The 25,219-nt window shown below is 37.6% G+C and overlaps 1 protein-coding gene across 1 annotated transcript in view; it reads left to right on the top strand.

The window, feature by feature from the left end:
• The window catches only part of LOC132141012 (SMC5-SMC6 complex localization factor protein 1-like), a 244,204-nt gene that overhangs the window by 207,457 nt on the left and 11,528 nt on the right, over positions 1 to 25,219 (top strand). The window contains exons 2-18 of the mRNA XM_059550151.1: positions 4,380 to 4,567; positions 4,735 to 4,851; positions 5,662 to 5,740; positions 5,834 to 6,003; positions 6,088 to 6,143; positions 6,251 to 6,404; positions 6,493 to 6,663; positions 6,835 to 6,903; positions 7,230 to 7,376; positions 8,146 to 8,312; positions 8,400 to 8,534; positions 9,055 to 9,199; positions 9,466 to 9,613; positions 12,161 to 12,306; positions 12,514 to 12,644; positions 17,342 to 17,421; positions 23,903 to 23,995. Of these exons, the coding sequence (XP_059406134.1) occupies positions 4,735 to 4,851; positions 5,662 to 5,740; positions 5,834 to 6,003; positions 6,088 to 6,143; positions 6,251 to 6,404; positions 6,493 to 6,663; positions 6,835 to 6,903; positions 7,230 to 7,376; positions 8,146 to 8,312; positions 8,400 to 8,534; positions 9,055 to 9,199; positions 9,466 to 9,613; positions 12,161 to 12,306; positions 12,514 to 12,644; positions 17,342 to 17,421; positions 23,903 to 23,995 (2,008 nt within the window). The 5' untranslated portion in view covers positions 4,380 to 4,567. The remainder of the gene's footprint in view (positions 1 to 4,379; positions 4,568 to 4,734; positions 4,852 to 5,661; positions 5,741 to 5,833; positions 6,004 to 6,087; positions 6,144 to 6,250; positions 6,405 to 6,492; positions 6,664 to 6,834; positions 6,904 to 7,229; positions 7,377 to 8,145; positions 8,313 to 8,399; positions 8,535 to 9,054; positions 9,200 to 9,465; positions 9,614 to 12,160; positions 12,307 to 12,513; positions 12,645 to 17,341; positions 17,422 to 23,902; positions 23,996 to 25,219) is intronic.

The following is a 25,219-nucleotide window of genomic DNA, read 5'->3' as shown; positions in this document are numbered from 1 at the left end:
TAAATTACTTTTATGCTTGCTTCAACAGTGACAACAAGGAGACGGCCACCAAGAGCACACTCTCAGCAGACCACCAACCCCTCAAACTCAACCCCACAGATGTCTACACTGCACTGAGTCGGATCAACGCATGCAAGGCTGCTGGCCCTGACGGCATTCCTGTATGTGTGCTTAGGGCATGTGCAGAGCAGCTTGCAGGGGTTTTCACAGACATTTTCAACCTGTCCCTCACCCAAGCAACATGCTTTAAGTACACATCCATTGTGCCAGTGCCGAAACACTCCTCCCCGACGTGCCTCAATGACTACTGCCCATCTCACACTCACACCCATCATTATGAAGTGCTTTGAGTGACTGGTCCAAGCACACCTCAGGGACTGCCTTCCACCCACACTGGACCCACAACAATTTGCCCACCGTAGCAATAGGAGCACAGAGGATGCAGTATGCACAGTGCTGCACTCGGTACTCACTATGGATGGGACGGTATGAAAATTTAATATCACGATTATAGTGACTAAAATTATCACGATTATCAATATTATCACGGTTTTGTTGAAACGAGATGAAAGTGTTCAAAAATAGTTGATGCTCACACTGAAAACATTTCAGCAAGTTTTATATTTAATAATCAACAAACAACTAATAAAACAAGCAACTCTATGCACTTAATTTAAAGAAAGATTAAATTCTGTGGCATTTCCTTCCTTACAATGAAAAGTGTAGAAGCATTGAAAAGCATAGAAAAGTCACTGACTTTCGCCATTCCTTCTCGAAAAAAAACAAAAAAAACATTGTGCGCTGCGCTTGCGTCAGACTGTTGCTGGCTGGACATGATTTAATAGTGAGTTATTAAAACCGCGATAATCAAACACGGTTTTAATGATAATTCATTTTTAAACGATATTACTAACCTTCAGCACATTTTATCACGGTTATCAATAAAACCGGTTATCGTCCCATCCCTAGTACTCACACACTTGGATAATAACAACATATATGTACGGACGTTGTTTGTTGACTTTAACTCAGCATTTAACAGCATTTCCCTGCACAAAACTTGGAGACCTGGACATTAACACCTCCCTCTGCAACTGGATTATGGGATTTCTGACCAACAGACCTCAGCATGTTAGGTCAGGCCACACCTGCTCCATGACCATCACACTCAACACTGGTGTACCACAGAGCTGTGTACTAAGGCCATTCCTCTACTTCCTCTACACCCACGACTGCAAGCCTGTGCATGGATCCAACTCCATCATTAAGTTTGCAGATGACACCATGGTGATTGGCCTCATCAGAGGCAATGATGAGACTGCCTACAGGGAGGATGTACATCACCTGGATGCATGGTGTGCTGACAACAACCTGCTCCTCAACACCAGTAAAACAATGGAGCTCATTGTGGACTTCAGGAAGAAAGTGTGAAAGTGAAAGTGAAGTAAAATTCAACCAAGTATGGTGACCCATACTCAGAATTCGTGCTCTAAATTTAACACATCCAAAGTGCACACACACAGCAGTGAACACACACAAAGCGTGAACACACACCTGGAGCAGTGGGCAGCCATTTTTATGCTGCGGCGCCCGGGAAGCAGTTGGGAGTTCGGTGCCTTGCTCAAGGGCACCTAAGTCATGGTATTGCCGGCCCGAGATTCAAACCCACAACCCTAGGGTTAGGGTTAGACAAACTCTCTAACCACTAGGCCACGACTTCCATCGTGGAAGAAGAAAGGAAGAACGCATGACCTCATCCACATTAACGGGATGGTTGCTGAATGGGTCTCCAGCTTCAAGTTCCTGGTAACCCTCATCTCGGGGGACCTGTCCTGGACCACAAACACCTCCAGCCTGAAGGCTCACCAGCGCCACTTCTTCCTTAGGACACTGAAGAAGAACCAGTTGTCTTCAGCCATCCTGGTGAACTTCTACCGTTGTGCAATCGAGAACATCCTGACCAGTTGTATCACAGTCTGGTATGGGAACTGCTCAGTTGCTGACTGCAAGGCACTGCAGAGGGTGGTGAAAACCGCCCAACACATCACAGGGACACCACTTCTTGCTATTGAGGACATCCAGAGAAAACACTGTCTACGTCGAGCTCGCAGCATTCTTAAGGACTCCTTTCACCCTGACTACAGATTGATTAACCTCCTGCCATCCAGGAGGAGCTTCAGGAGGCTACAAACAAGGACCAGCAGACTCAGGAACAGCTTTTTCCCTACAGCTGTCTCCTTACTGAATTCTGCCCACTGGTTAGATACTAACTGCATTTCGTTGCCTTGTACCTTACATGTGGAATGACAATACAGTTGAATCTAATCTAATCTAATCGATAGAAACAACTACAAACAACTGCTAGAACTACAGACAAAATCAAAACGATTAATTCTAACAAGCCTACACTACAAATGTTTGGGGTCGATATGTTTTTTAATACTTTTATTCAGCAATGATGAGTTAAATTGATTAAAAGTGATAGTAAAGATATTTATAATGTTACAAAAGATTTCTATTTACATTTAGTCATTTAGCAGATGCTTTTATCCAAAGCGACTTACAAATGAGGACACTAGAAGCAATCAAAATCAACAAAAGATTAATTATATGCAAGTGTTATAACAAGTCTCGGTTAGCCTAATGCAGTACACGTAGCAAGTTTTTTTATTTTTTTATTATAAAGTAAATAAAAAGAAAACCGATAGAATAGAAAAAGAATAGAGCAAACTAGTGGTTAGAGGCCTTTTTTGTTTTTGCTTGTGGTTGATTGTATAATAAATCAATAGAAAACAAACAGAATACAAAAAGTATAAGAAAACAAGTTATTAGTGAATTAATGGAGTGCAAGTCTAAAAGGGGCAAGTTCTGTGTTATTTTATTTTAAAGAATAGTATTAGAATAGAGATTGTTAGAGTTAGATGGTCAAATAAAGAGGGAAGAGGTGTGTTTTTTAGCCAATACTTGAAGATGGCTAAGGGCAAATAAATACTGTTCTTTTAAAGTTTCTATACATCAAAGAATCATAAAAAATACAACAATTTCCACAAAAATATTAAGCAGCACAACTGTTTTAAAAATAACAAATCAGCACATTACAATGATTTATGAAGGATCATGTTACACGGATGCTTGAAGTAACTGTTAATGAAAATTTAGCTTTACCATCACATTAAAAAAAGTAACAGTGATAACATTTCATGATATTATGATTTGCACTGTATTTTTGATCAAATAAATGTAGGCTTTGTGAGCATAATTATAAAATAGGCCTATATCTTTCAATTAATAAAATCTGCATTCATAATAGCTACAAAAGAGTTAGCAAAAAACTGTTAAAATAGACATACAGTATGTCACACCAAATCACATCACTTCCCAAAAGCATTTCATGTCAGCAACCCCTCATCAGGCAGCTCCTTTATACAGGGCGGTTCTTTTTTTTCTACTATTGCACTACATCACTACTGATGGTCCAAGTCCATTATCACAGCACACATACACACCAGTAAAACCACTAAACAATGAGGTTAAGGCAAAGTACACAGTACCTTTTCACGCTGTGGTTTCAGGGGCTCTTCAGCACATTAAATCCAACAGCAATGAAGGATTATCAGCGCTAAAATCCAAGCAGGATTGTCAGGTGCATTTCTTCCCAAATATTTAATTTTTATTTTAGTGAAATGGCCTAAATGATCTGAGAAGTGTTGACTATTGCAATCACATCTAACAGTGTCGAGTACATATAGCTAATGGACAGTCTCACCAACTGAGACAGCACTAATGGAAGGAAACTGCGAGTGTTTTACTAAGAAAGAAGAAAGAAACAAGTGTTTCAGTCATTTATATCGATCCACAACTTAAGATTGTAGACAAAAGTGTCGTATAAGATTAAAAGGCTTTCTGATGGTTAAATAACATGCTGTCTAGCTCGCTTACGAGGAAGAATATTTTAACTGTTCAGCCGTCGCATCCGTTTGTTTGTAAACACGTGTGGTGACGCACTGTTGTGATTCTTGCGAAAAGCGTCTCTGACAACCAACCGGAAGCATATCAGTATTTCCGTGTTACGGACCAGAGTATATCACCGAGTATAGGGGGGGGGGGGGGGGGGGGCATGTAGTTGTTAATATTATCTTGTTCTCCTCATTCTTTATTTTTACTTCATACATTATCTCTCTTTTATTCTAGGCATGTTTTCAGTACTTTTTTATAAGTGTATGCACCTCAAGTTAGAGCCAGTAATATTTATGTGAGTTTGAACATATTGGTTACCCCTAATAATGTACCGTGGTCAGACAACACACTGTACGCTAGTTTTGAAGAAGCGAAACTAAGCGAAAGGACAGAAACAACGAAAGGGAGAAATATCGAAACAGTCTAATCTTACAGTTATATTAAGTGTCTTTTGTGTTTTATATTTACAGTACTGAAGGTGTCGTTCGATAAAATGTCACTTTATATAGACGAATGGTCATTGGTGACATTTGGCGCGCCGTTGTATTAGGAGCGAGATCAAACTGTCCAATTCATCACATCAGAGTTAGCACACGGTTTTCAGTTTCAGGTAAGATACTTTGTACGCATCTTATTTTTGTCAAAATCACAATCTAATTCAGATCCCTAGAGTCAATTCAACTTTACTTGTTATTCTTCTGTTCTTTAGTATTTTGTAAACAGCCAATAGCTGTAATATATGTATCATATAACGTTAATCTGTTTTTTTTTCACTAGATGATCATGATGGAGAACAAATACATCTTTCAAATGTCTGGCATCAAGAATCAATCCCAGAAAAGACAGTTACTCCACGGCATCAGAAAGCTGGGGGGCATATATTTGGGGGGCTCTGTAAGTATCTGCACTAAAGACATGTAAATTTTTACCCTTTACCATGGTAATAGTATATATAACTTAGTGTAACAACATTATAAATGAAGAGTTCTGCTGTTGTACAGTGTCTCCAAAATATTTGGAGAGTTTAATCAGACTTAATGTGTTTGAATTTGTTTGCATTAGATACAAAATATCAAACCAAATATATTAAAATAATACTGATAAAAACAATAATGCACGAGAAAACACATTAAGTTACATATTTAACAAGCATGTTATGTTTGAAACATTTAAATAACAGTTAATATACCCATATATACCAATACACTTAAAAGTAATTGGAAGAAGTTAATTGTAAGAAAAGGTCTAACATTATCTGCAGATTTGACTTATTTTGATATATTATCAAATAAAAATTAAATATGTTTAACCACTCAGAAGTGCACTGCTATATAATTCAGTTAATTATACACTGGCCTCTCTTCCATGACATCAAGCATTTTTTTACTGTGCATGTAGAAAATGATAAAGTGTTGGTAATTAGCTCTGAAAAATGACTCTAATTGCTTCCTGATGCTACAGTGTATTTCGGACCATGTAATTCTGTCCTTGCCCTCAATATCATCTTAATATAGTCACAGATTGCTCTCTCTACTAATTGAAACCCTCATGAGAATAAACCCAACCTCCAAGTTCTTGACCTTTTCCTAAGTGATCTCATGATAAGGTTTAGTAAGGTGACTTTACAATGTCCAGTAAAAGAGAGTTTTTTAATCTTCATTTACAGTTCACAATATTTCACTGAGACATGTTTCTATGTTCCAGGTTTATAAGGAGGCAACAACTCACCTCATCGTCCAAAAAGCTTTAGCAAGTGAAAAGTTTATCGCAGCCTGTGCTGGAGGTCTGTAATATTGAGCTGACTGTCATAATCGAATAGAAAGCATGCAATAAAATAATACCACATAACATAAAACAACATAAATAACTGTTTCAGGAAAGTGGATAGTCACTCCAGAGTTTGTTCTGGACAGTGTGAATCAAAAAGCATGGCTTCCTGAGGCTTCATATGAATTAAACTTAACAGCTCAGACTCCCGAAACACCCAATCCGCTGAAAACATGGAGAGAGAGGGTGTCTAATGGCACTGTGTTTGGAGCTTTTCAGGTGAACAGCACTATATTGTTAACTCAAGTAGAAAACAGCTAAAAGAAATTTAACATGTTTGTCATTTCCCATCTCCACCTGCAGGATTGGGTTGTGCTCATTGAGATTGATGATCCAGCGAAGAGAAGTGTGTTTGTCAGGTCAGGATGTGCACAGTGACAACTTTGTACAACATGCCTTCAGGAATGTTGTTGATATTTAGTCGGCGGCTCATGGTGAATCTGCTAAAACCACATTTTGTTTGCAGGATATTAAAAGCAGGCAGAGCTGTTGTCATCACAGACTGGTCGACTTCATATGATGTAACTCACGTGATAACCACAAAAACATCCAAAGATAAAGGCGAGAAGTGCAGAATCCCTCACTATAGTGTCAGCTATGTAGCCAAACATCTTTTTAGGGTAAAGGAACTCTTTGTATTAATTTTACTTTTTACATTCAACCTCCGAATTTGCTATTGGTGATTTATTTGCTGTCTTTCTTTTGCAGGATGTTTGCGCAGAGTTAAACTGGTCCTGTAATTTGGAGTCCTTCGGTGAAGAAGAGAGCTGTAAAATGGCCGTCGATGCTGCTGCAGTCACTGACTCTATGGATGTTACTGATGACCTTTCACAAAAAGAATTGGAGGAAATGCTCAAAGAATACATCATAATAATGGAGGTCCGATATATTTTTATTCTCCTCATCCACTTTTTATGCTGGTACTTTTATATATCATTTTGAAACATAATTATGGCTTTCACAGATGGATTTTGGGCACAAATGAGAAAGTTGTCATGGTTATCAATGTAATTTCTATAAAGTATGAACTTACATGACATCTCGTTTCAGCAACGGAAGAAAATGTTTTTGACAGTCCCAGAGTTCTACAGCTACTACACACCCAACCTGTCAGTTCAGGTATTCAAATCTATGAAAACCTTTTCAACAAACCTATCGGCCATACACAAGCTGTTAAAGTACAAAAATGAGTGTTTGACTCATCAAGAGGATCAGGTCATTCAATTTCCTGTGTGTCACGTAGAGTAGTAATAAACGCAAGGCTCATCACAGCCAGGTCACCTGATTTAGGCAAATCCGTTTGGTAGGTATTCTCATGATTGGCATACCCATTAAAGAAGCCGAAATGTCCGAATGCACTCATTTGACACTGACTCTGAGAACACATTACCATCAGTCATCTTATTTCCTGTATGTCTTTCTTTCTCTGTGTCTCTTGTACCCAGATTCCAGTGGTAGATTTCAGCAATGTGCAGAGCTTGGTAGAGTGTGCCTTCTTCCCTCAAGCTCTGGAGGAGATCCTAGGGTCCCTTCAGCCTGGGGTGATGCCCCCAGTCCCGCTGCTCCAACAGCTAATGCACCACGCACTGCATGTGTGTATAATAAGAGCTATTCGAAATCCTAGAGGCACTTATAAAGCACTGTTACATGTGTGATAGTTTCTTTGTAATACTTTTATTTAGCGAATACACATTAAATGGATAAAAAAATAAATATAATTTTACAAAAGATTTTTATTTTAAATAAATGCTGTTCTTTTGAACTTTCTATTCATCAAAAAAAAAAATGAAAATATGTGTCGTGGTTTCACAAAATATTAAGCACTGCTACTGGTTTTTCAACATTGATAAAAAAGAAGAAATGCTGCTTTAGCTCAAAATCAGCATATTCAAATTATTTCTGAAGGATCATGTGTCAAAGAAGACTGGAATAATGGCTGCTAAAAATTCAGCTTTGCCATCACAAGAGTAAACAGTATTTTAAAAGATATTAATTATTTAATATATACATTTTTGATCAAATAAATGCAGCCTTGATGATCAAAAGCAACTTCTTTCAGAAAAAAAACGATCTTATTGGCCCTTAACATGAATGTGTCTAAAAATAAATAAAGAATTTCTATATTTATAGAATTGTTGGTGTTACTATTTGCTGTCATTAAATTATGATTGTGGATATATCAGAAGTATACAGGCCATCAGCCACCTTCCTCTCTAGGTATCTGTTTTGAACACTGAGGTTTATGTAATGATCTGAACTCTTTAGAATAGATGGAACTGTTTAAAAAATGTACTTTATTACAAAAGCTTGTTTACACCCTTTAAGATAACCCTGTCTTTGCACTTGCTCTCCTACTTCTAGGGTGATGCAAAGCCATTGTACCTCAGCATGTTTATCACAGTCCTCCACAGCATCCTGCGCAACAATCCTACCTGGGGTTCTCCTGGACACACTAAGTACTTTCTTCAGATCCTTCAGTGTCCAGAATGTAAAGGCGGTCTCTGGTCACTTCTTGAAACATCAGTTCGGTATGAAACTGTCAGTGTACCTGTCAGAACAGCTCATAGGTAAATAGAGTTTCTGTCAGTAATGCAGTTTTGTCTGATTTATTCAAGAGTGTGTCTTGCAAGCGAACCCACCTGTCACTCACTGCCAAGCCCACCATCCACCGAGCTGTTTCGTCTCCATTGTAACCTGCAGGAGTTCTTCCTGAGACTCTTTCAGCTGGAGCTTCATGCTGCTAGCTCAGGGTGAGCACCTGAGCTCTGTTCATCTCCGCTTCAATAAAACAACAACTTTTTGATTCTGCATGAGCCCAAAGAAAAGAAACTGCAGTATTTTTCCACCCCTCCACAAAATAAACACAGACAAAACATTTCATAAAGAATGTAGAAATAAAACACAATATTCAGCTGCCTGGAGAGATGCTGATGTCTTTCTGTTCACCTTGTTTTGAAGATAAAGACTTTTTACTATTTACATTCGGCCTGTTTTGATTGATAGAAAGACAGTGGTTACGTAAGTAACTGAGTTAACCATAGATATTAATGCCTAGATTATACATTAGCAACTATTTTTATTGCCATCACATTTCTACGTATCCTCCATATTTGACAGGATGACATATTTTATATTTAATTGATAACTGAATAAACTATATTAAATAATCCCGAACCTAAAATGTTGCCAGTTTCATCATAGCAGATCTGTAATTGTATTTGTAGCTTCTGTATCTACATATATATGGCAACCCTGTCTTCCTCTCTGCAGGAGGTCACCCGGAAGCAGTCAGGCGTCTGTTCTGTACAGTACTTTCTGGAACATGTGGGAGAAGTCCACGCTGACCTCCAGGGCGGTTCAGCTACTCGGCAAGCTGCTGATCAAGACTGTGCTCTGGGCTGTCAACTCCACTCAGGTTTCATTCAAGTCTCCTCCTTTCCTGCTTAAAATGACGGCCACTTTATGGTTTATTGAACTCTTCTGTTTTAGACATTTATACTTTTGTTGGTTTAATTTTGCGAAATCATTGTGTAGATAATTTCCCAGCTAAAACTAAAATTTGTCACATTACCCCTGTATGCCAGCAACATTATGCCAACAAATTTCCACATTAAATATACCATTTTGTAGAGACATGTCCATTCCAGATGCTTCATCAGTTTACTGTGTGTCTGTGTGCAGGAGTGGAGGCTGGGAATGTCGGTCACTCTGCAGGAGACTCTGTGTGTAGTGGTGGAGTTCTGGGCTCAGAAACACAGTCCGCTCAACAGCAGTCTGGTGGAGAAAGGCTTTAAAGACCTGGCAGAACAAATTGCTATACTGTGCCAAGGTACCCTATAGTGCAGTGGGAAACTGGTGAAGAATCACGTTATGCACTTAAAGGAATAGTTCATCCAAAAATGAAAATTTGCTGAAAATACCCTCAGCCTATTCAATTTGTAGGTGTGTTTGTTTGGTCATTCGAGCAGATTTGGAGAAATTTTGCATTACATCACTTGCTCACCAATAAATCCTCTGCAGTGTGACACAATACTCAAAAGACATACATCACTTGTGTATTATTGTGATGTCTGTCATTAATCATTCTGATGGCACCCATTCACTGCGGATCCACGGATCCATTGGTGTTCAGAAACTACCTAGTCATTTACATCTTTGATGGCTATATATAATTCTGTCATTCTGATATGCTGATTTATTAGCAGTGTTGAAGCTATTTTTTGGAACCTGTGATACTTTTTTATTTGATGAATAAAAAAGTTAAAAAGAACAGCATTTATTCAAAATAGAAATCTTTAGAAAAGTTTTTGCTATCACTTTTGATCCATTTAATACATCCTTGCTGAATAAAAGTAGTATTTTTTTCCTTTTTTTTTTTAAGAAAGAAAACATTTACTGACGCCAAACATTTGAATAGTTGTCTATATTTGAACACAAAATGTATATTTTGTATAAACACTGTTCTTTTCAAACTTTTTATTCATCATACAATCCTGAAAAAAATATCACAGTTCTATATATACAGTGCCCTCCATAAATATTGGAACATTAAAGACAAAATTGTTCTCTTTGCGGTGAAGTCAAGAAATTTGTAAATATGATTAAAAGATGAACATTAGACAAAACTACAGAATATTACATTTTATTATTGGGTGATTTAACACAAAGATGTTTTACCAGCTAAGAAGATCAGCACTTTTAGAGTTTCATCTCCCTATCTAATGTGAGCATAAGTATTGGAACAGTTGCCTTACAAGTCTAAGTGTTCAGCTGTGCCCTGTTGCATTCATTCTTCAGATATTAAAAGCAGGGAATGCGTCTTATCAGTTATATCTATTGCTTCTGCATTCTAAGTCCTGCATTGGATGATGACACACACAAACCAGAATGAAGACGCGGAAGCTGACTCTGAAAAAAAAGCAAGCAATTTGGATGGTAAAAGAAAAAAGGAAGTCAATTAGAACCATAAGAAAAACAAAGGGCATGGAGAAATCAAGAGTTTGGAAACTAACGGCGACATTAGCAACCAACGACAACCTGATCTGCTGACAAAAACAACAGCAGTTTATGACAAACATATCATAAAAGCTGTGAAAATGAACCCTAAAATACATGTCTGTAAAATCACCAACAACCTCCAGAAAGCTGAGGTGATGCTCTGTCAATCTACAGTCTGCAGGAGAATTTGACACAGAATTACAGAAGCTACACAGCAAGATGCAAACCTCTGATCAGCACCAAAAATAGAAAGGCAAGATTCTTCATAAATGTGAGCCAGTAGAGTTTTAGAACTGAGTTGATGGACTGATGAGACAAAGATTAACATTTATTTAAGTGATTGGAAAGCAAATGTGTGGAGAAAAAAGGTTACTGCAAATGATCCTAAGCATACATCCTCATCTGTAAAGCCATGGTGGAGGTGGAGTCATGGTTTAGGTATGCATGACTGTCTCTAGAATAGGACCTCTTCATTTTAATGATGACTTAATGTATGATGGCAGTAGCAGAATTAATTTGGAAGGGTTCAAAATCATATTGGCTACCAATATTCAAGAAAATGCCACCAAACTCATTAGAAAGCACTTCATATTGGATCAGGACAATGACCCAAAACACCCTGCCAGTTCAGTCAAGGTCTTTATCAGGGCGAAGCAATGCAAAGTCTTAGATTGCCCAAATCAATCTCCAGATTTAAATCCGATTGAACATTAATTTCACCAGCTGAAGAGGAGACTAAAGAAAGAAACTCCCCAAAACAAGCAACAGTTGGAACTGGCTGCATTAAAGGTTGGAGAAAAGCAAGACCAAGAGTCTGGTGATGTCTATGGGTTGCAGACTCACTGCTCTGATTGCATGCAAGGGATCTGCAACTAAATATTGGCTTTTAATCTTTTACATTTGCCTTAAATTCAACTGTTCCAATACTTACGCTCACATCAAATAGTGGGATGAACTCTAAAAGTGCTGTCCTTTTTATTTGGTAAAACATGTATGTGTCGAAAGACCTAATAATAAAATGTGACATTATAGTTTTGTCGCATATTCATCTTTTAATCATATTTACAAATGTCTTGACTCCACAGCAGAGAAAGCAATTTTGTCTTTACTGTTACCATATATATACAAACTGGCATTCAGAAGTTTGGGATCAGTAAGATTTCTTATGTTTTTTAAAGAAATGTCTTATGTTTATCAAGGCTCTATCTATTTGATCAAAAATACAGTAAAGAAATGCAATTTTGTGAAATGTGTGTATATATATATATATATATATAATTATTATTATTTATTTATTTGTTTTTGTTTTTTGAGGGAATGTACAATAAAGATTTAAATAGCTTAATAGCTGTAATGACCTTCCCGTCTCCCCCTTTAGACCTACCCTGTGAGATGCTGAAGGAAGTGATTCCAGCCCTTCGCTCTGCAAGACTCCGGATGTTCACTGCCGACGCCATCTTCAGAAACATCTGCTGCAGCAGGGGCCTGTTCCTCAGCTCTGAACCACTCTGCCTGCTCACAATTGTGAGTTTTAACTTGTGTCCAACTCTATTAAAATAAACATCATGATTTATTGCAACTACACTTTCATTTGCAGCAAATTGCCTTCCCAGAAGTCTGCATTCATCATATAACAGAACACAATACAGTGAATAGAACATTCAGTGAGAGATGGAGGAAAAATAGTGAGAATTTTTTTTTGCTTGATTTATTTTGCTTGTCTCTTGCCAGGTCTCAACCTACCTCAAAGCTCTGGGGATCTTGTGTGATCGAGAACCAGTCCAAACCCTGAAGGGACAGACTGACAGAATAGAGATGAATCAACCCTCTACTAGCCGTGCCGGCCATGTGCCAGGCTCAGAGTGAGTTTCAGCTCTGCCACATCTATCTGCTCTTGCTATTGTCCTCCATACTGACACTGCAGATCACAGAGCACAGGAGAAAAGCAAAAATACGTTGACTTTTTAAAACTATTTGTATAATTTCGATGAATAGACCTGGTACTAGTGTTTACTTTTGTAAGATGTTTCTCTGTAAAATCACAAGAATTAATAGGTGTCATTTTCTACATCCTTGTGCCATCAGAGCACATTTTGAGATAACCACTCTCCACTTACAACACTATAAGATCCTCTTTATGTCAGCATCCATACGTGTATGACAGAGGCAGAGAGTGCAGTAGGTGCCTTTAATTGGACAATTTTCTGCCATTATGGGGCATTAGAGAGGTTTAAGATGACTAATGGAGAGAGACAGGGTGCTGTCCTTCTCTGTTGGGGCAACCTGTGATGGCAGCAGACCACCAGCACTGTTACTAGTGGTGACATAAGGGTAATTGGGGCTGTGTGTCTCTCCTACCAGCTCAATCAACTGCTGCTTGGCTGCCTTTTTTCCCTACAGGCTTCGACTGAGACATCACGCTTAGACAAACCATGACTGCATTTAAATGCAACCTGAGAACTGTGTAATTGCTTTGGTGAATTGAAATAAAGCTGAAGTAAAGATAAGATCAAATCAAATCTAAATGAAATATCACTGATGAAAGTTAGAAATGTACTAAAATTATTAAAATAAATTATTTATTTTTATATAAATGTGTGTGTAAATGTGTTAAGATTTAATTTCAAATTACTGGAATATAAAAGTATATAAAAATAATTGTTGGGTGCAATTAAATTTGAATAATTTCAGGAAAAAAGCGCAATAAATTAGTTATTTTATTTATATATATATATATATATATATTTATATATACAGGTCCTTCTCAAAAAATTAGCATATTGTGATAAAGTTCATTATTTTCCATAATGTAATGATAAAAATTAAACTTTTATATATTTTAGATTCATTGCACACCAACTGAAATATTTCAGGTCTTTTATTGTTTTAATACTGATGATTTTGGCATACAGCTCATGAAAACCCAAAATGCCTGTCTCAGAAAATTAGCATATTTCATCCGACCAATAAAAGAAAAGTGTTTTTAATACAAAAAAAGTCAACCTTCAAATAATTATGTTCAGTTATGCACTCGATACTTGGTCGGGAATCCTTTTGCAGAAATGACTGCTTCAATGCGGCGTGGCATGGAGGCAATCAGCCTGTGGCACTGCTGAGGTGTTATGGAGGCCCAGGATGCTTCGATAGCGGCCTTAAGCTCATCCAGAGTGTTGGGTCTTGCGTCTCTCAACTTTCTCTTCACAATATCCCACAGATTCTCTATGGGGTTCAGGTCAGGAGAGTTGGCAGGCCAATTGAGCACAGTAATACCATGGTCAGTAAACCATTTACCAGTGGTTTTGGCACTGTGAGCAGGTGCCAGGTCGTGCTGAAAAATGAAATCTTCATCTCCATAAAGCTTTTCAGCAGATGGAAGCATGAAGTGCTCCAAAATCTCCTGATAGCTAGCTGCATTGACCCTGCCCTTGATAAAACACAGTGAACCAACACCAGCAGCTGACATGGCACCCCAGACCATCACTGACTGTGGGTACTTGACACTGGACTTCAGGTATTTTGGCATTTCCTTCTCCCCAGTCTTCCTCCAGACTCTGGCACCTTGATTTCCGAATGACATGCAAAATTTGTCCAAAAGTCCAGTGCTGCTTCTCTGTAGCCCAGGTCAGGCGCTTGTGCTGCTGTTTCTGGTTCAAAAGTGGCTTGACCTGGGGAATGCGGCACCTGTAGCCCATTTCCTGCACACGCCTGTGCACGGTGGCTCTGGATGTTTCTACTCCAGACTCAGTCCACTGCTTCCGCAGGTCCCCCAAGGTCTGGAATCGGTCCTTCTCCACAATCTTCCTCAGGGTCCGGTCACCTCTTCTCGTTGTGCAGCGTTTTTTGCCACACTTTTTCCTTCCCACAGACTTCCCACTGAGGTGCCTTGATACAGCACTCTGGGAACAGCCTATTCGTTCAGAAATTAGTTGATTCAGATGATAAGGTTAACAGCTCGTTTAGAGAACCTTTTCATGATATGCTAATTTTTTGAGATAGGAATTTTGGGTTTTCATGAGCTGTATGCCAAAATCATCAGTATTAAAACAATAAAAGACCTGAAATATTTCAGTTGGTGTGCAATGAATCTAAAATAAATGAAAGTTTAATTTTTATCATTACATTATGGAAAATAATGAACTTTATCACAATATGCTAATTTTTTGAGAAGGACCTATATATATATATATACATTTTTCCGGTTTAATAGAGTTAACAAAAAATATAATACAGTTAACGTAAGGCGGGGCTACGGTTGTCAACCCCACTCACAACTGCTACTTTTCTTTTTTTTTTCTTGACAAAAATTTCACTTATTTATATTTTTATATAGGTTTATTTATATTTATTTTTATATTTATGCAAAACTTAAAAATTGACAAGCAAATAACTAAATTTATAAAAATGTTAAATTAAACTAAAATGTAAAAACCGGTATGTCTATATTTCTGGGAAATTATAATAATTATTATATAATGTTTATAGAATTTTCATTTAAGTTGCTTTTTGTTGCTTTTACAAAATGTGTTACTTTGTTAGGTGTCTATTTTGGCATGATTATTCTAGCTTGGAATAATACAGCTGTAAATTCATAAGCACATTGTTGCTGTAAGAAACTGGCGTATGGTAGAAAACGTTAATGATTTGCTTGTGACATTCAGCCCTTTCTTTCTGATGCTTTCTTTCCTATTTCTGCTCCACATTGATTACATCGACTAAGCCATGATTTTCAGTATCTCGTTGCCACGATGTGTTGTTTGACAGTGTGCTGAATATTTTAGGACAGCAGTGGTCACAAGAAGAACATTGTGTCCTCAATCACAGACTTGAACACTGCACACAATGATGTTTACTCCTCACTAATGGGAAACTAAATGACCATATGTCTGTGAGAATGTGGATGTTTGTACTGTTCTGGTGTGTTAGATTGCAACTTGGTTCTGAACAATCCAATTACTAAGGAACAAGACACTCTTGCTGAAAAAGGAAGCATAAGCCTTTATTCCTCTGATAGCACTGTCCTCTAAGGCCTCTTACAGCTTCACTCTAGTACTCTTCCCTAGCTATTTACGGTATATTTTAAAAATTTATTTTTTGAGCATCTTATTCAATCAATCAAACCCTTGCAAGAATTTATTAGAAAATACTCAGCACTCACCCTCATATTGCAACTACATTTCCTTATCTGCAATTTGGGCAAGTCAGTCCACTCTGTGACTGTCTTGACAACAATTCTGGATCTTTTTTCTATGTAGGTAGTAGTTTTAGTAACACCTTTAAATAAATCATTAGTAAAATCTGATCAATTATCATACATTTAGCTTCTTCAAGCTTCTTTTTTTTTTCTTTGTAAGAGCTGCACAGTGTATTGCAGCGTATATATTAATACACAGTTAAATATAAATTATGAAGATTTATTTATTTAATTGTAAGTTTTTAAAATCATAAGCACTATTACAAAGTTAGTGCTTATTATAAGCACTATTACAAGTCTATTCTTTAGGGTTACCAGTCAGGAAAGCCCGAATATATAAGGGAATTTTTAAAGTTGTGATATCCAGGTCAGGAAAAGTCATGAAATTTTCTGTAGTGGATATGAATTTTTTTTTTTTTTTTTTTTGGTTTTGCTGTGCTCTAAAATATTGCATCCGTTAGATTAAAGGATTTTGCCTCCAAGCCAGCATTTGAGGGAATATTGGGGAAATTTTTGCATTATAAAGTATAATCATTTAATCTATCAATAAAGAAAAATAAGTTCTTACCTATCATGCACTTGAAATCCACCTTGATCACTAAAACTAAAATGGACGGATCGAAAGATAGAGAGAGAGAGAGATTGATTGATTGATTGATTGGTTGATTGATTAATTTTCGTTGGCATGTGACCATCCTTCTATTTCTATCCCTCCATCAGTCTGAGATTGTCTTTTGATGTGTCTTAGTCAACACTTGAGCGGACAGCCAGCACACTTCACCCAATCAGAACATCAGCCTGCAATCCTGCCTACATCACTGTAGCTCTTATGGTGCCATTTAGTGACAGTTTCTTAAACACAGGCCAGGGACTGCATCCTGGGAGAGCTCCACGGTGGGGTTTGGATAGCTGTCTCCTCGGATAAAAGGATTCAGTAAGTACAGCTAGCATTCAGGCTGGCTGATAGTTGCTACAGGCGATGCACTTAGATGCCAGTCCCTCAACTCCATCCTGCGGTAGTGTGAAAATGTCGTGACAGTGATATAATGATGTTTATAGACAAGCAGCGGTATAAAGTGGGAAGTATTTAGTGAACTTTATGATAGCATCTCACCACTCTGTGTTTTAAGAGAGATTTGTCTTGGAAGTTTTAAATATTGCAGGCTTTTTTCCAGCACTCAAGTCCTCTGGCTATGGATAAATTCTTTATTTAACCATATTTATGAGCAGTTTCATGATGTGCTGATGTAGGCATACATGACAGATCCTATCTATTCACCCACAAGCTCTGTGAACTATTGTCCCCTCAAAAACACATGGCTTGATGTCTCAATCTGTCTATTAAATGTTACTGTGTGTTCTTTTCAGAGCTGTGACAGACTCAGCAGGCGGCTCAGATTCAGGGCGAGAGACTGTCCCGAGAGGCTACCACAGAGTCAATGCTGCAGGTAAGAGCTGCTACCAGTTTAGTGTCTACTTGCATGCCATAGAGACGCAGAGCATTCATGCATTATCACAAAAAAAAACTATGATCTGTCTTTCTGTCTCTGTCTGTCTGACTTTCTATCGTTCTATCATTTGGTCTATCATTCTTTCTCTTTCTGTCATTGTTTGTCTGTCTATCTGTCATTTTATATTTCTGTCTGTCAAATTCTAATCTATCTATCTATCTATCTATCTGTCTGTCTATCTGTCCATCTGTCTATCAATCTGTCTGTCTGTTGTTCTATCTATCTATCTATCTATCTATCTATCTATCTATCTATCTATCTATCTATCTATCTGTCTTTCTGTGTGTCTCTGTCTTTCTATCCATCTACTCATCTGTCCATCTATCCGTCTGTCTATCTATCCATCTATCTATCTGTCTGTCTGTCTTTCTGTCTATTGTTCTATCTGTCTATCTGTCTGTCTGTCTGTCTCTGTCTTTCTATCCATCTATTCATCTGTCCATCTATCCGTCTGTCTATCTGTCTATCTATCTATCTATCTATCTATCTATCTATCTATCTATCTATCTATCTATCTATCTATCTATCTATCTATCTATCTATCTATCTATCTATCTATCGAACTATCTATCGATCGATCTATCTATCCATCTATTCATCTATCCGTCTGTCTGCAGGGTTTCCGCAGGGCCATAAAAAGTCAAAAATTTAACAATAAGTATTTAAGGCCATAAAAAGTCATAAAAACATCTGGATTTTCCATACCAGGTCATAAAAAACATTTAGCCACGTCTTAAATTGGTATGCTAGTCGATTAATTTGTTCTTCCATCAAAATGCGCTCGCAGCGGCAATGGCATTAATTTGTTTCGCCTGTTGTAGTTCTGTATGAGGAATCTGGGTGGTATCACACTGGTATCACAGCGTTCCAGAACTACAAGGTCCATGTGGCAGCATACAGACTTGTCAGAAGGACTTTCACAGAAACCCGCGTGAACTCCGAACATACTGTATCATACTGAGTCACTGCTTAGCTTAATTGAAATCATCCTGGCTATCACAATGGGAATATGTACCTTTAACGATCTATGGCTCGAAGACGGTGTGTTTAGTAGCTGACCCAAGCCCGTCCCTAACAATCGGTATCAAGCATCCAAACACAAGACGCGGAAAAGCTGAACTGAGTAGCTGGTTACTCGCGCGCTGTGTTCGGTGCAGAGAGAGAGCCGCGTATCACGGACAGTCCCTGCTGCACATGAATGAACAAATACTAATCGCAGTTTTGAACAAACAAAAGGATGTGAAAGAGCCAAATTCAGTACCACGGTGTTCAGGTGTTCAGGGCTTACGCAGAGAAAGGCGTCTCAAAATGCTTGTACACCGAATTTGCTTGTTTTTGCTCTTGTGCCGACAAATACATACAAAATATGTCAAAATAGCCGCCTTGGAAAGTATGCTCGAAAAAACTTTTTTTTTTTCAGTTATTTGTCAGTTATTTCTTAAGTGAAAGTAAACAGTTGAGGGAAAAGATGCGTTCATCGTCTCTTAAAGTGACCGCGCCTAATTTAGCTACTAGCTGCTGTAATGTTGATCCAAGAAAATGAAAGAAAAATCACTCACTGCTCTTGACTGAATTACTTTGTAGTTTTAACAAGAATTTATGCACAGTCAAACCAAAAATTATCCAGACTCCAGATATAATTTTTGATATACATATTTTACTAGTAGGTACAGGACACTAATACATTTATGTAAGTGAGTATTAGCAAACTGTGACATATTATACCCAAAGAATCTTCATACAGTGAACTACTAGTGAAATAGATATTAGATATAAATGTTTTATCTATCTATCTATAAAATTGGGAACAAAAATTATTAAGCACCTTATAAAGCACCATGCATTGCTTATGTGTTTTTATTTTCTGAATTGCTAATGCAACCTTTTCACACCACAGTCTGAACAAAATGAAGCATTGCTTGGTAATTGTTCAACAAAGTATTGATAGTTGTGTAAATATTGTCATAATAATGTTGTCTGTAGTTTTGGTTGATTGTAATCCATTACATACATTTCTATCAAAGTTATGACATTATCCAGATGAATTTGTTCTGACAGTTTAACTCTAAATTCTTGTCATATTTATAACCATTTTAGAAGCAATAGCAAATAAACTGTAATAATGTGAGAAATGTTCAAGGTGTCTGAATAAATTTTGGTTTGATTGTATATTTAATTTTTACATTGAAGACTATCCAGTGCTATTTTACATTTAATTATTCCGTTTCTGTACCTTGACACCTACAAACGTGAAAAAAACTTAAACATTGTGTAAATAGCAAAAATAAATAAAAATGAACGAACATACAAATTAAACTATTTCAAACAGGGCCCACTGGTACCACCTTCAGCGGGGCCCCGCTGACCCCAGCTACGGCCCTGCCTGTGGGTGTTGAATACTGTGACCAAACACCAATAACACTTGTTATTTTGGAAAGTAATGCCATAAAATAATTGTTAATTTACAATGTTACTTTACAATGTTAAGTGTTCCTGTGTTCTTGATATTCAAGAAAAAGAAGGCGAAGGCTTCAGTTTCTTAATCTTAAGAAATAATAGAATAACTCTTTAAATAATAAAACTTTTTACTTTCAATGAAAGTCAATAATAAAAAAAGACTTTTGAAAGGAATTTTAATGACTGAAGTTATTTATCGTAATTAGGGTAGGTCATAAATTCAAATGCTAATAGTCATAAAAAGGTCTTAAAAAGTCTTAAATTTGACTGATTAAAGCCTGCAGAAACCCTCTATCTGTCAGTCTGTCTATCTGTCTATTGTTCTGTCAATCTATCTATCATCTATTCATCTATCCGTCTGTCTATCTATCTGTCTGTCTATCTGTCTATCTATTGTTCTGTCTATCCGTCTGTCTATCCATCCATCTGCCTGTCTGTCTACTGTTCTGTCTATCTATCCATCTATTCATTTATCCGTCTATCTTTCTGTCTGTCTATCATTCTATCTATCATTATCTGTCTGTCTCTGTCTGTGATTTATCTATCGTTCTATGTCTATATCAGTTCTGTAGTGCATTCAGCTAGGTCAAACGCTCTCAATAGAGCCTCTCTCTATAACCTCAGGCAACAGCATTTACATTCCACATGCTTTTTACGCTCCCTCCATCCTTTGGTGAGGAAGAGGTGGAAAATACATAAAAATCAGGCGACACACACACGCAGACATAATGCTTGTCAGATCCCCCGTTTAACAATATTAAACACTGCAATTAGGATTCTGCTGTGAGGAAGGAGACGGGATGAGGGACTGAGCAAGAGAAAGACAGCGGTACCCAAGCCTGGAAGTTTCTGTAATTAGGACATTGGCACTCAGTGTGAACCCACCAAGGTGTCAACGCTCATCTTTCCCCTTCCACCTGATCAGAAAGACCCCCACGCCAGAGCAGCGAGCGGGGGAGGGCAAGGAGAGAGAGACAGCCCTGCTTTCAGGAGACTCAAGGCTGCTGCTCCCTGCCTTGTGTTGTTTTTGCACTACGTGCTCCCTATACTGATGTGTAGCGCATCAATTTTTGATGAAGCATCCACAGGCTCTCAGCTGTAGATTTCTGTAGGTAGACGCTGCAGTATTTTTCACAAGGTGTGCAGGTCCATGGTGCCTTGTTAACTTTACCCTGAACTGTCTGTCTGCTCAATACGCTTCATTGTGGCTTATGCCTACAGTTAATTATGCTATAAGCATATTGGTAATGATTTTGGGGTAAAGCTCAGATTGTGATATCAGGATGATTTCTTTCTTCATAATACGTGTATTGAGTTGTGCCCTTTGTAGAATCTTTAGGATGTTTAGCCATTATTATACATTTGCTAATAATGCATTCTTATTTAAAGTATGAGCAGTTTCATGATGTGCTGATGTTAGCATACATGACAGATCCTGTCTGTTCACCCACAAGCTCTATTGGTTCTTGTTATGCTGAATCTTAAATGAGGACTTTTAAAAAAGGACAAAATAACATTCTTGTTAATTGAGTTGTTATATTGTATTATTTAAAATTGTATCACGTTAAAGAGCTCAGGGCAGTGATAAATAAAAAATGCCATTTTTGAGGCACACACACACACAAAAAAATGATTAGCATCTGCAAGTGGTGTGTAAAACTAAAATAAATATCTTTGACCCAGTTATTATTGGCCTCTTTCAGTTCTTGTTCACAATCCCATAAACTAAACCTTTTATAACTCCTAGAACTAAAGGATGTTGCTAAAACCTGAAAGTGGTCAAACTGAAAATGCATCCTGTCATCACAGTGTTCAAAATGCACTTTTGTGACAAATAGCCGTTATTTAAGCCATTAGCACCAGAGCTGTCATGCCAGACATCACAAACCACACAAGAAAGTACTCTCTACAAGACAAAATAAATAAAAACAACAACCACAAATGCTACACACATTTCACAATTTACAGAAAAGGACAGGATGGATTTATCCTCTTCGAGCTTGTAAATGCTGAGTATGCAATTACCCCTATAATGGAAGCGTTGTGTCCAAATTGGAGTCATTAAAGTGATTTAACAGAGGGAAGATTGGGCCTGGCATTTCTGAGACTGTGTACACATGGGGAGTTAAGAAATGTTTAATCACTGGGTTTTAGGGCCTATTTAGGGTGTGAAAAAAGGGCTAGTGCGAGCCAGAACTTGCCATGGTGCTGAGGCACTCATTAAGTCATACTTTTATTGCATTCTGTTTTATTTCTTCATAATACCCTGCTAATTATTTTCGTTGATTTTGGATTGCGAGTCTTTGTGATCTTGCTTTCATGTACTTTGACACGTGAGTTATGGGCTTGTTGTTTCCTACCCTGTTGTTCCTTTCCTTTGAAACAGAGAGAGGTTATTATAGATATGTTCTAGGTATTTATATATTTCTTTCATCTTATTTTTTGAAGTTCTGTCATTGATTTAGCTTAGTCTGGAACATTCCGTTCATGTGTTGTCAGGACCTGTTTACACCTGATACTAATATCCGTCTCTGGTGACCCAACGACTAGTGGTCTCCCAACACACTGTCCCAGATGGGTTTTCTGTAACCACTTGTGATCAGATTTTTAGGAGGGAGTCTCTGTTTTTGTGACTTCAAACATCTGCGTCACTGTGCACTGTTACTGTCATGATGAAAACTTTAGATAGAAAAATGTATAGTTATTTCTAGACATATTTGAATTTAATTGAAAGTTAAAAGATTGTATGTTAATACATCTTTGGAAGAAAAAAAAAAGTGAATCCCCCTTCTTTGTTTTACACCGTTTTTTCCATCAATCCAAAATGGGTATAGGCAGTCTCCAGTGCCCATGATTCCACGACTTCCGCATCTTTCTTCTTTATACCATGACAAACGTCTCTCTGTAGTCGCAGACATATCAGCCTTATCTGGTCATTTACGTTTTCTTCTAACCTAATTTTCTCTGTTTGATCTGGCTTAAAGGGGCTTCTTGAAAACGCACCCAATGTATTGATGTGAAAGAGGATGCAGCTTCTCCCTTTTTCCCTGCCACAAGAAGAAAGAAGACTGTCTGCTTTATTTCCCCCTCCTCTTCCCCGCTGCCTCTCTCCGCTTTGGCTCTTTTAGCACGCCGGGTTTTATCTAGCCGGCCAAGGCTGCAGAGAAATGGGCACCCTGGTGAGACCCAGTAAAGCATTTATTAGCAGCTTTGCACAGCGGCATTATAATGGCAGCCGCAGAGGCACTCAAGTTTGGCCTTTTACTTTCTTGTGAAGTTCAGTCACACATGAAAAAAAGGAAGCAGCCCACCCTCTAATATATTCCCGATTTGATATCATATTGGGAGAGCGAGGGATGAAGGCTACTTTACAAAGGGAGCAGGCAGAAGGAAAATGTAAATAAAAGTCCTTGGAGGCTTTTGTGTCTGGCTGTTGTAGTTTGCAAAAGTGAGAATCGCGTGTTCCCATTCGTACTGCCCAGTGGAGCTTTTGAACTCTGGCTGTTTGAGCCTTTGTGTATGAGCTCTGTACCATAACTTTCCCCGGCTGAACAATACCGGACTGCCAGGAAGCCTTTTCCCACAATAGCCTTCAACTTGGGGTGCTAGTGTAGTAAAGAATTCCAACTGTCCGGAAAAAAAGGGGAATAGTGACAAAGAGAACGGATGAGCGCCTTTCTTTGCTCTCTCTCTCTCCGCTTCCTGTCACCCCCCCATCCCCCCCCCCCCAAATCTTTTTTTCAGGGTCAGCCCCTTTTATTGGTTTAATTTAAAAATGTTCCATGCCGTTTCAGTGTGTCCATTTAGCAGTTTTAATGTCGAGCACAGAAAGCGTTAAATAAGCGGTTACGGGACTGTGAGGGCAGTTGGCAGGATGCACCCTGATTTTGGATGTTGCCCACTTCTCTCTTTCACATGCCCTTTCTCTCTCTCTCTTTCTCTCTTCTCCATCCATGTGTAGGCGAGACACTCCTTCATCGAGCCTGCAAGAGGAACCAGGTGGAGACGTTGCTTCATATCCTCAGCGTGCCTGGAACGGACGTCAACATTAAAGGTAGGTTTCTATATTCCTCCCCTGCCCTCAGTAGAATCGTCCCATTTCTTCTGTTTCACTTTTTTGTGTGCTAAACCGGTAATTCATACAAAGGAAAGCCTACGCCACACGTCTAACCTTTCAGATCAAATGTAAGGGTGTGTCTGGTAGGTTCGGACGCTGTTTTAGGCTCGGTTTAGTATTGAGGCGTCAAGCTAATTTTGTGCATGCCTTTCGTTTTCCGATCTCGTTTTGAAATCTTAACGTAATCGTGGTTATTTTTGCCATATACCTTGATGAAAATCCCGCTTCTATTGTTTTATTGTATCGCTGTTTTTGGCATGTTGTAAGTTTACTTTCACTCAAAAATGAATTTTTTTTAATGCCACTTTAGAATGAGAATGTTGCACAATTATGTAATGACATTAAATGATTGTTTACGATTCAGGCCTCTGCAAAAAAAAAAAAAATATTTAAATTTTTTTTCTCCCCAGTGTTCTGCTGCTACTTTCACTTGAAAAGCCTAGAGTGCAAATCTTAATTTTATTTGTATAAAAAAAAAAAACTACTAGCAAACAATTGCATTTTAGAATCAGTATGTTTGTGCTGTTGTTATGATGTACAGAAATGTTTGCGTTTGAGGCCTTTTCGTTTAAAAAAATCAAATATTTATGTATTTTACAATGCTGAATTTTGTTTTGTTGTTTATTTTTATTTCATTGGGAGTTTAAAGACAGGATTTATATGAAAACTACTAGCATACAATTGGATTTTGGAATCAGTTTGTTTACGCAATAATGGCAACATTCAGAAATGTTTACAATTGAGGCCAATTCTCTCATATAAATTCAAATAGTTTTTTTTCTTTACCTTTATTTTTATCATTACTAATTTAAACAAATGCATTCTATATTTTATAATATACTAGATACAAAAAATTGAATAATTTACTTTGCATTAATGTAGCAATGTAATAGCAAATAGTTGATTGATAATGTTAGAAAAACACTATGAAGAGAAACAGTACCTTTTATGAAGAGGCATTTTGTTATGATATATTCTGAAATTGAATTTAAATTCTTATTAATATACAATTATATGGCAAGAAGTAAAATGACCTATTATGCATGTGCTAATTATACAGATTTGTTTGACTTCTGACATCAGCAAATGGTAAAACATAATATACATAATATATATTAATAAAGGACAGAATGTCCGTAAACTTTTTTTTGTTTGTTTAAT

The sequence above is a fragment of the Carassius carassius genome, chromosome 5 (genome assembly GCF_963082965.1).
Source record: "Carassius carassius chromosome 5, fCarCar2.1, whole genome shotgun sequence".
Lineage (NCBI taxonomy): Eukaryota > Metazoa > Chordata > Actinopteri > Cypriniformes > Cyprinidae > Carassius > Carassius carassius.
The sequence above is the reverse complement of the archived record's forward strand: the minus strand, read 5'-3'. Positions and strand labels throughout refer to the sequence as shown.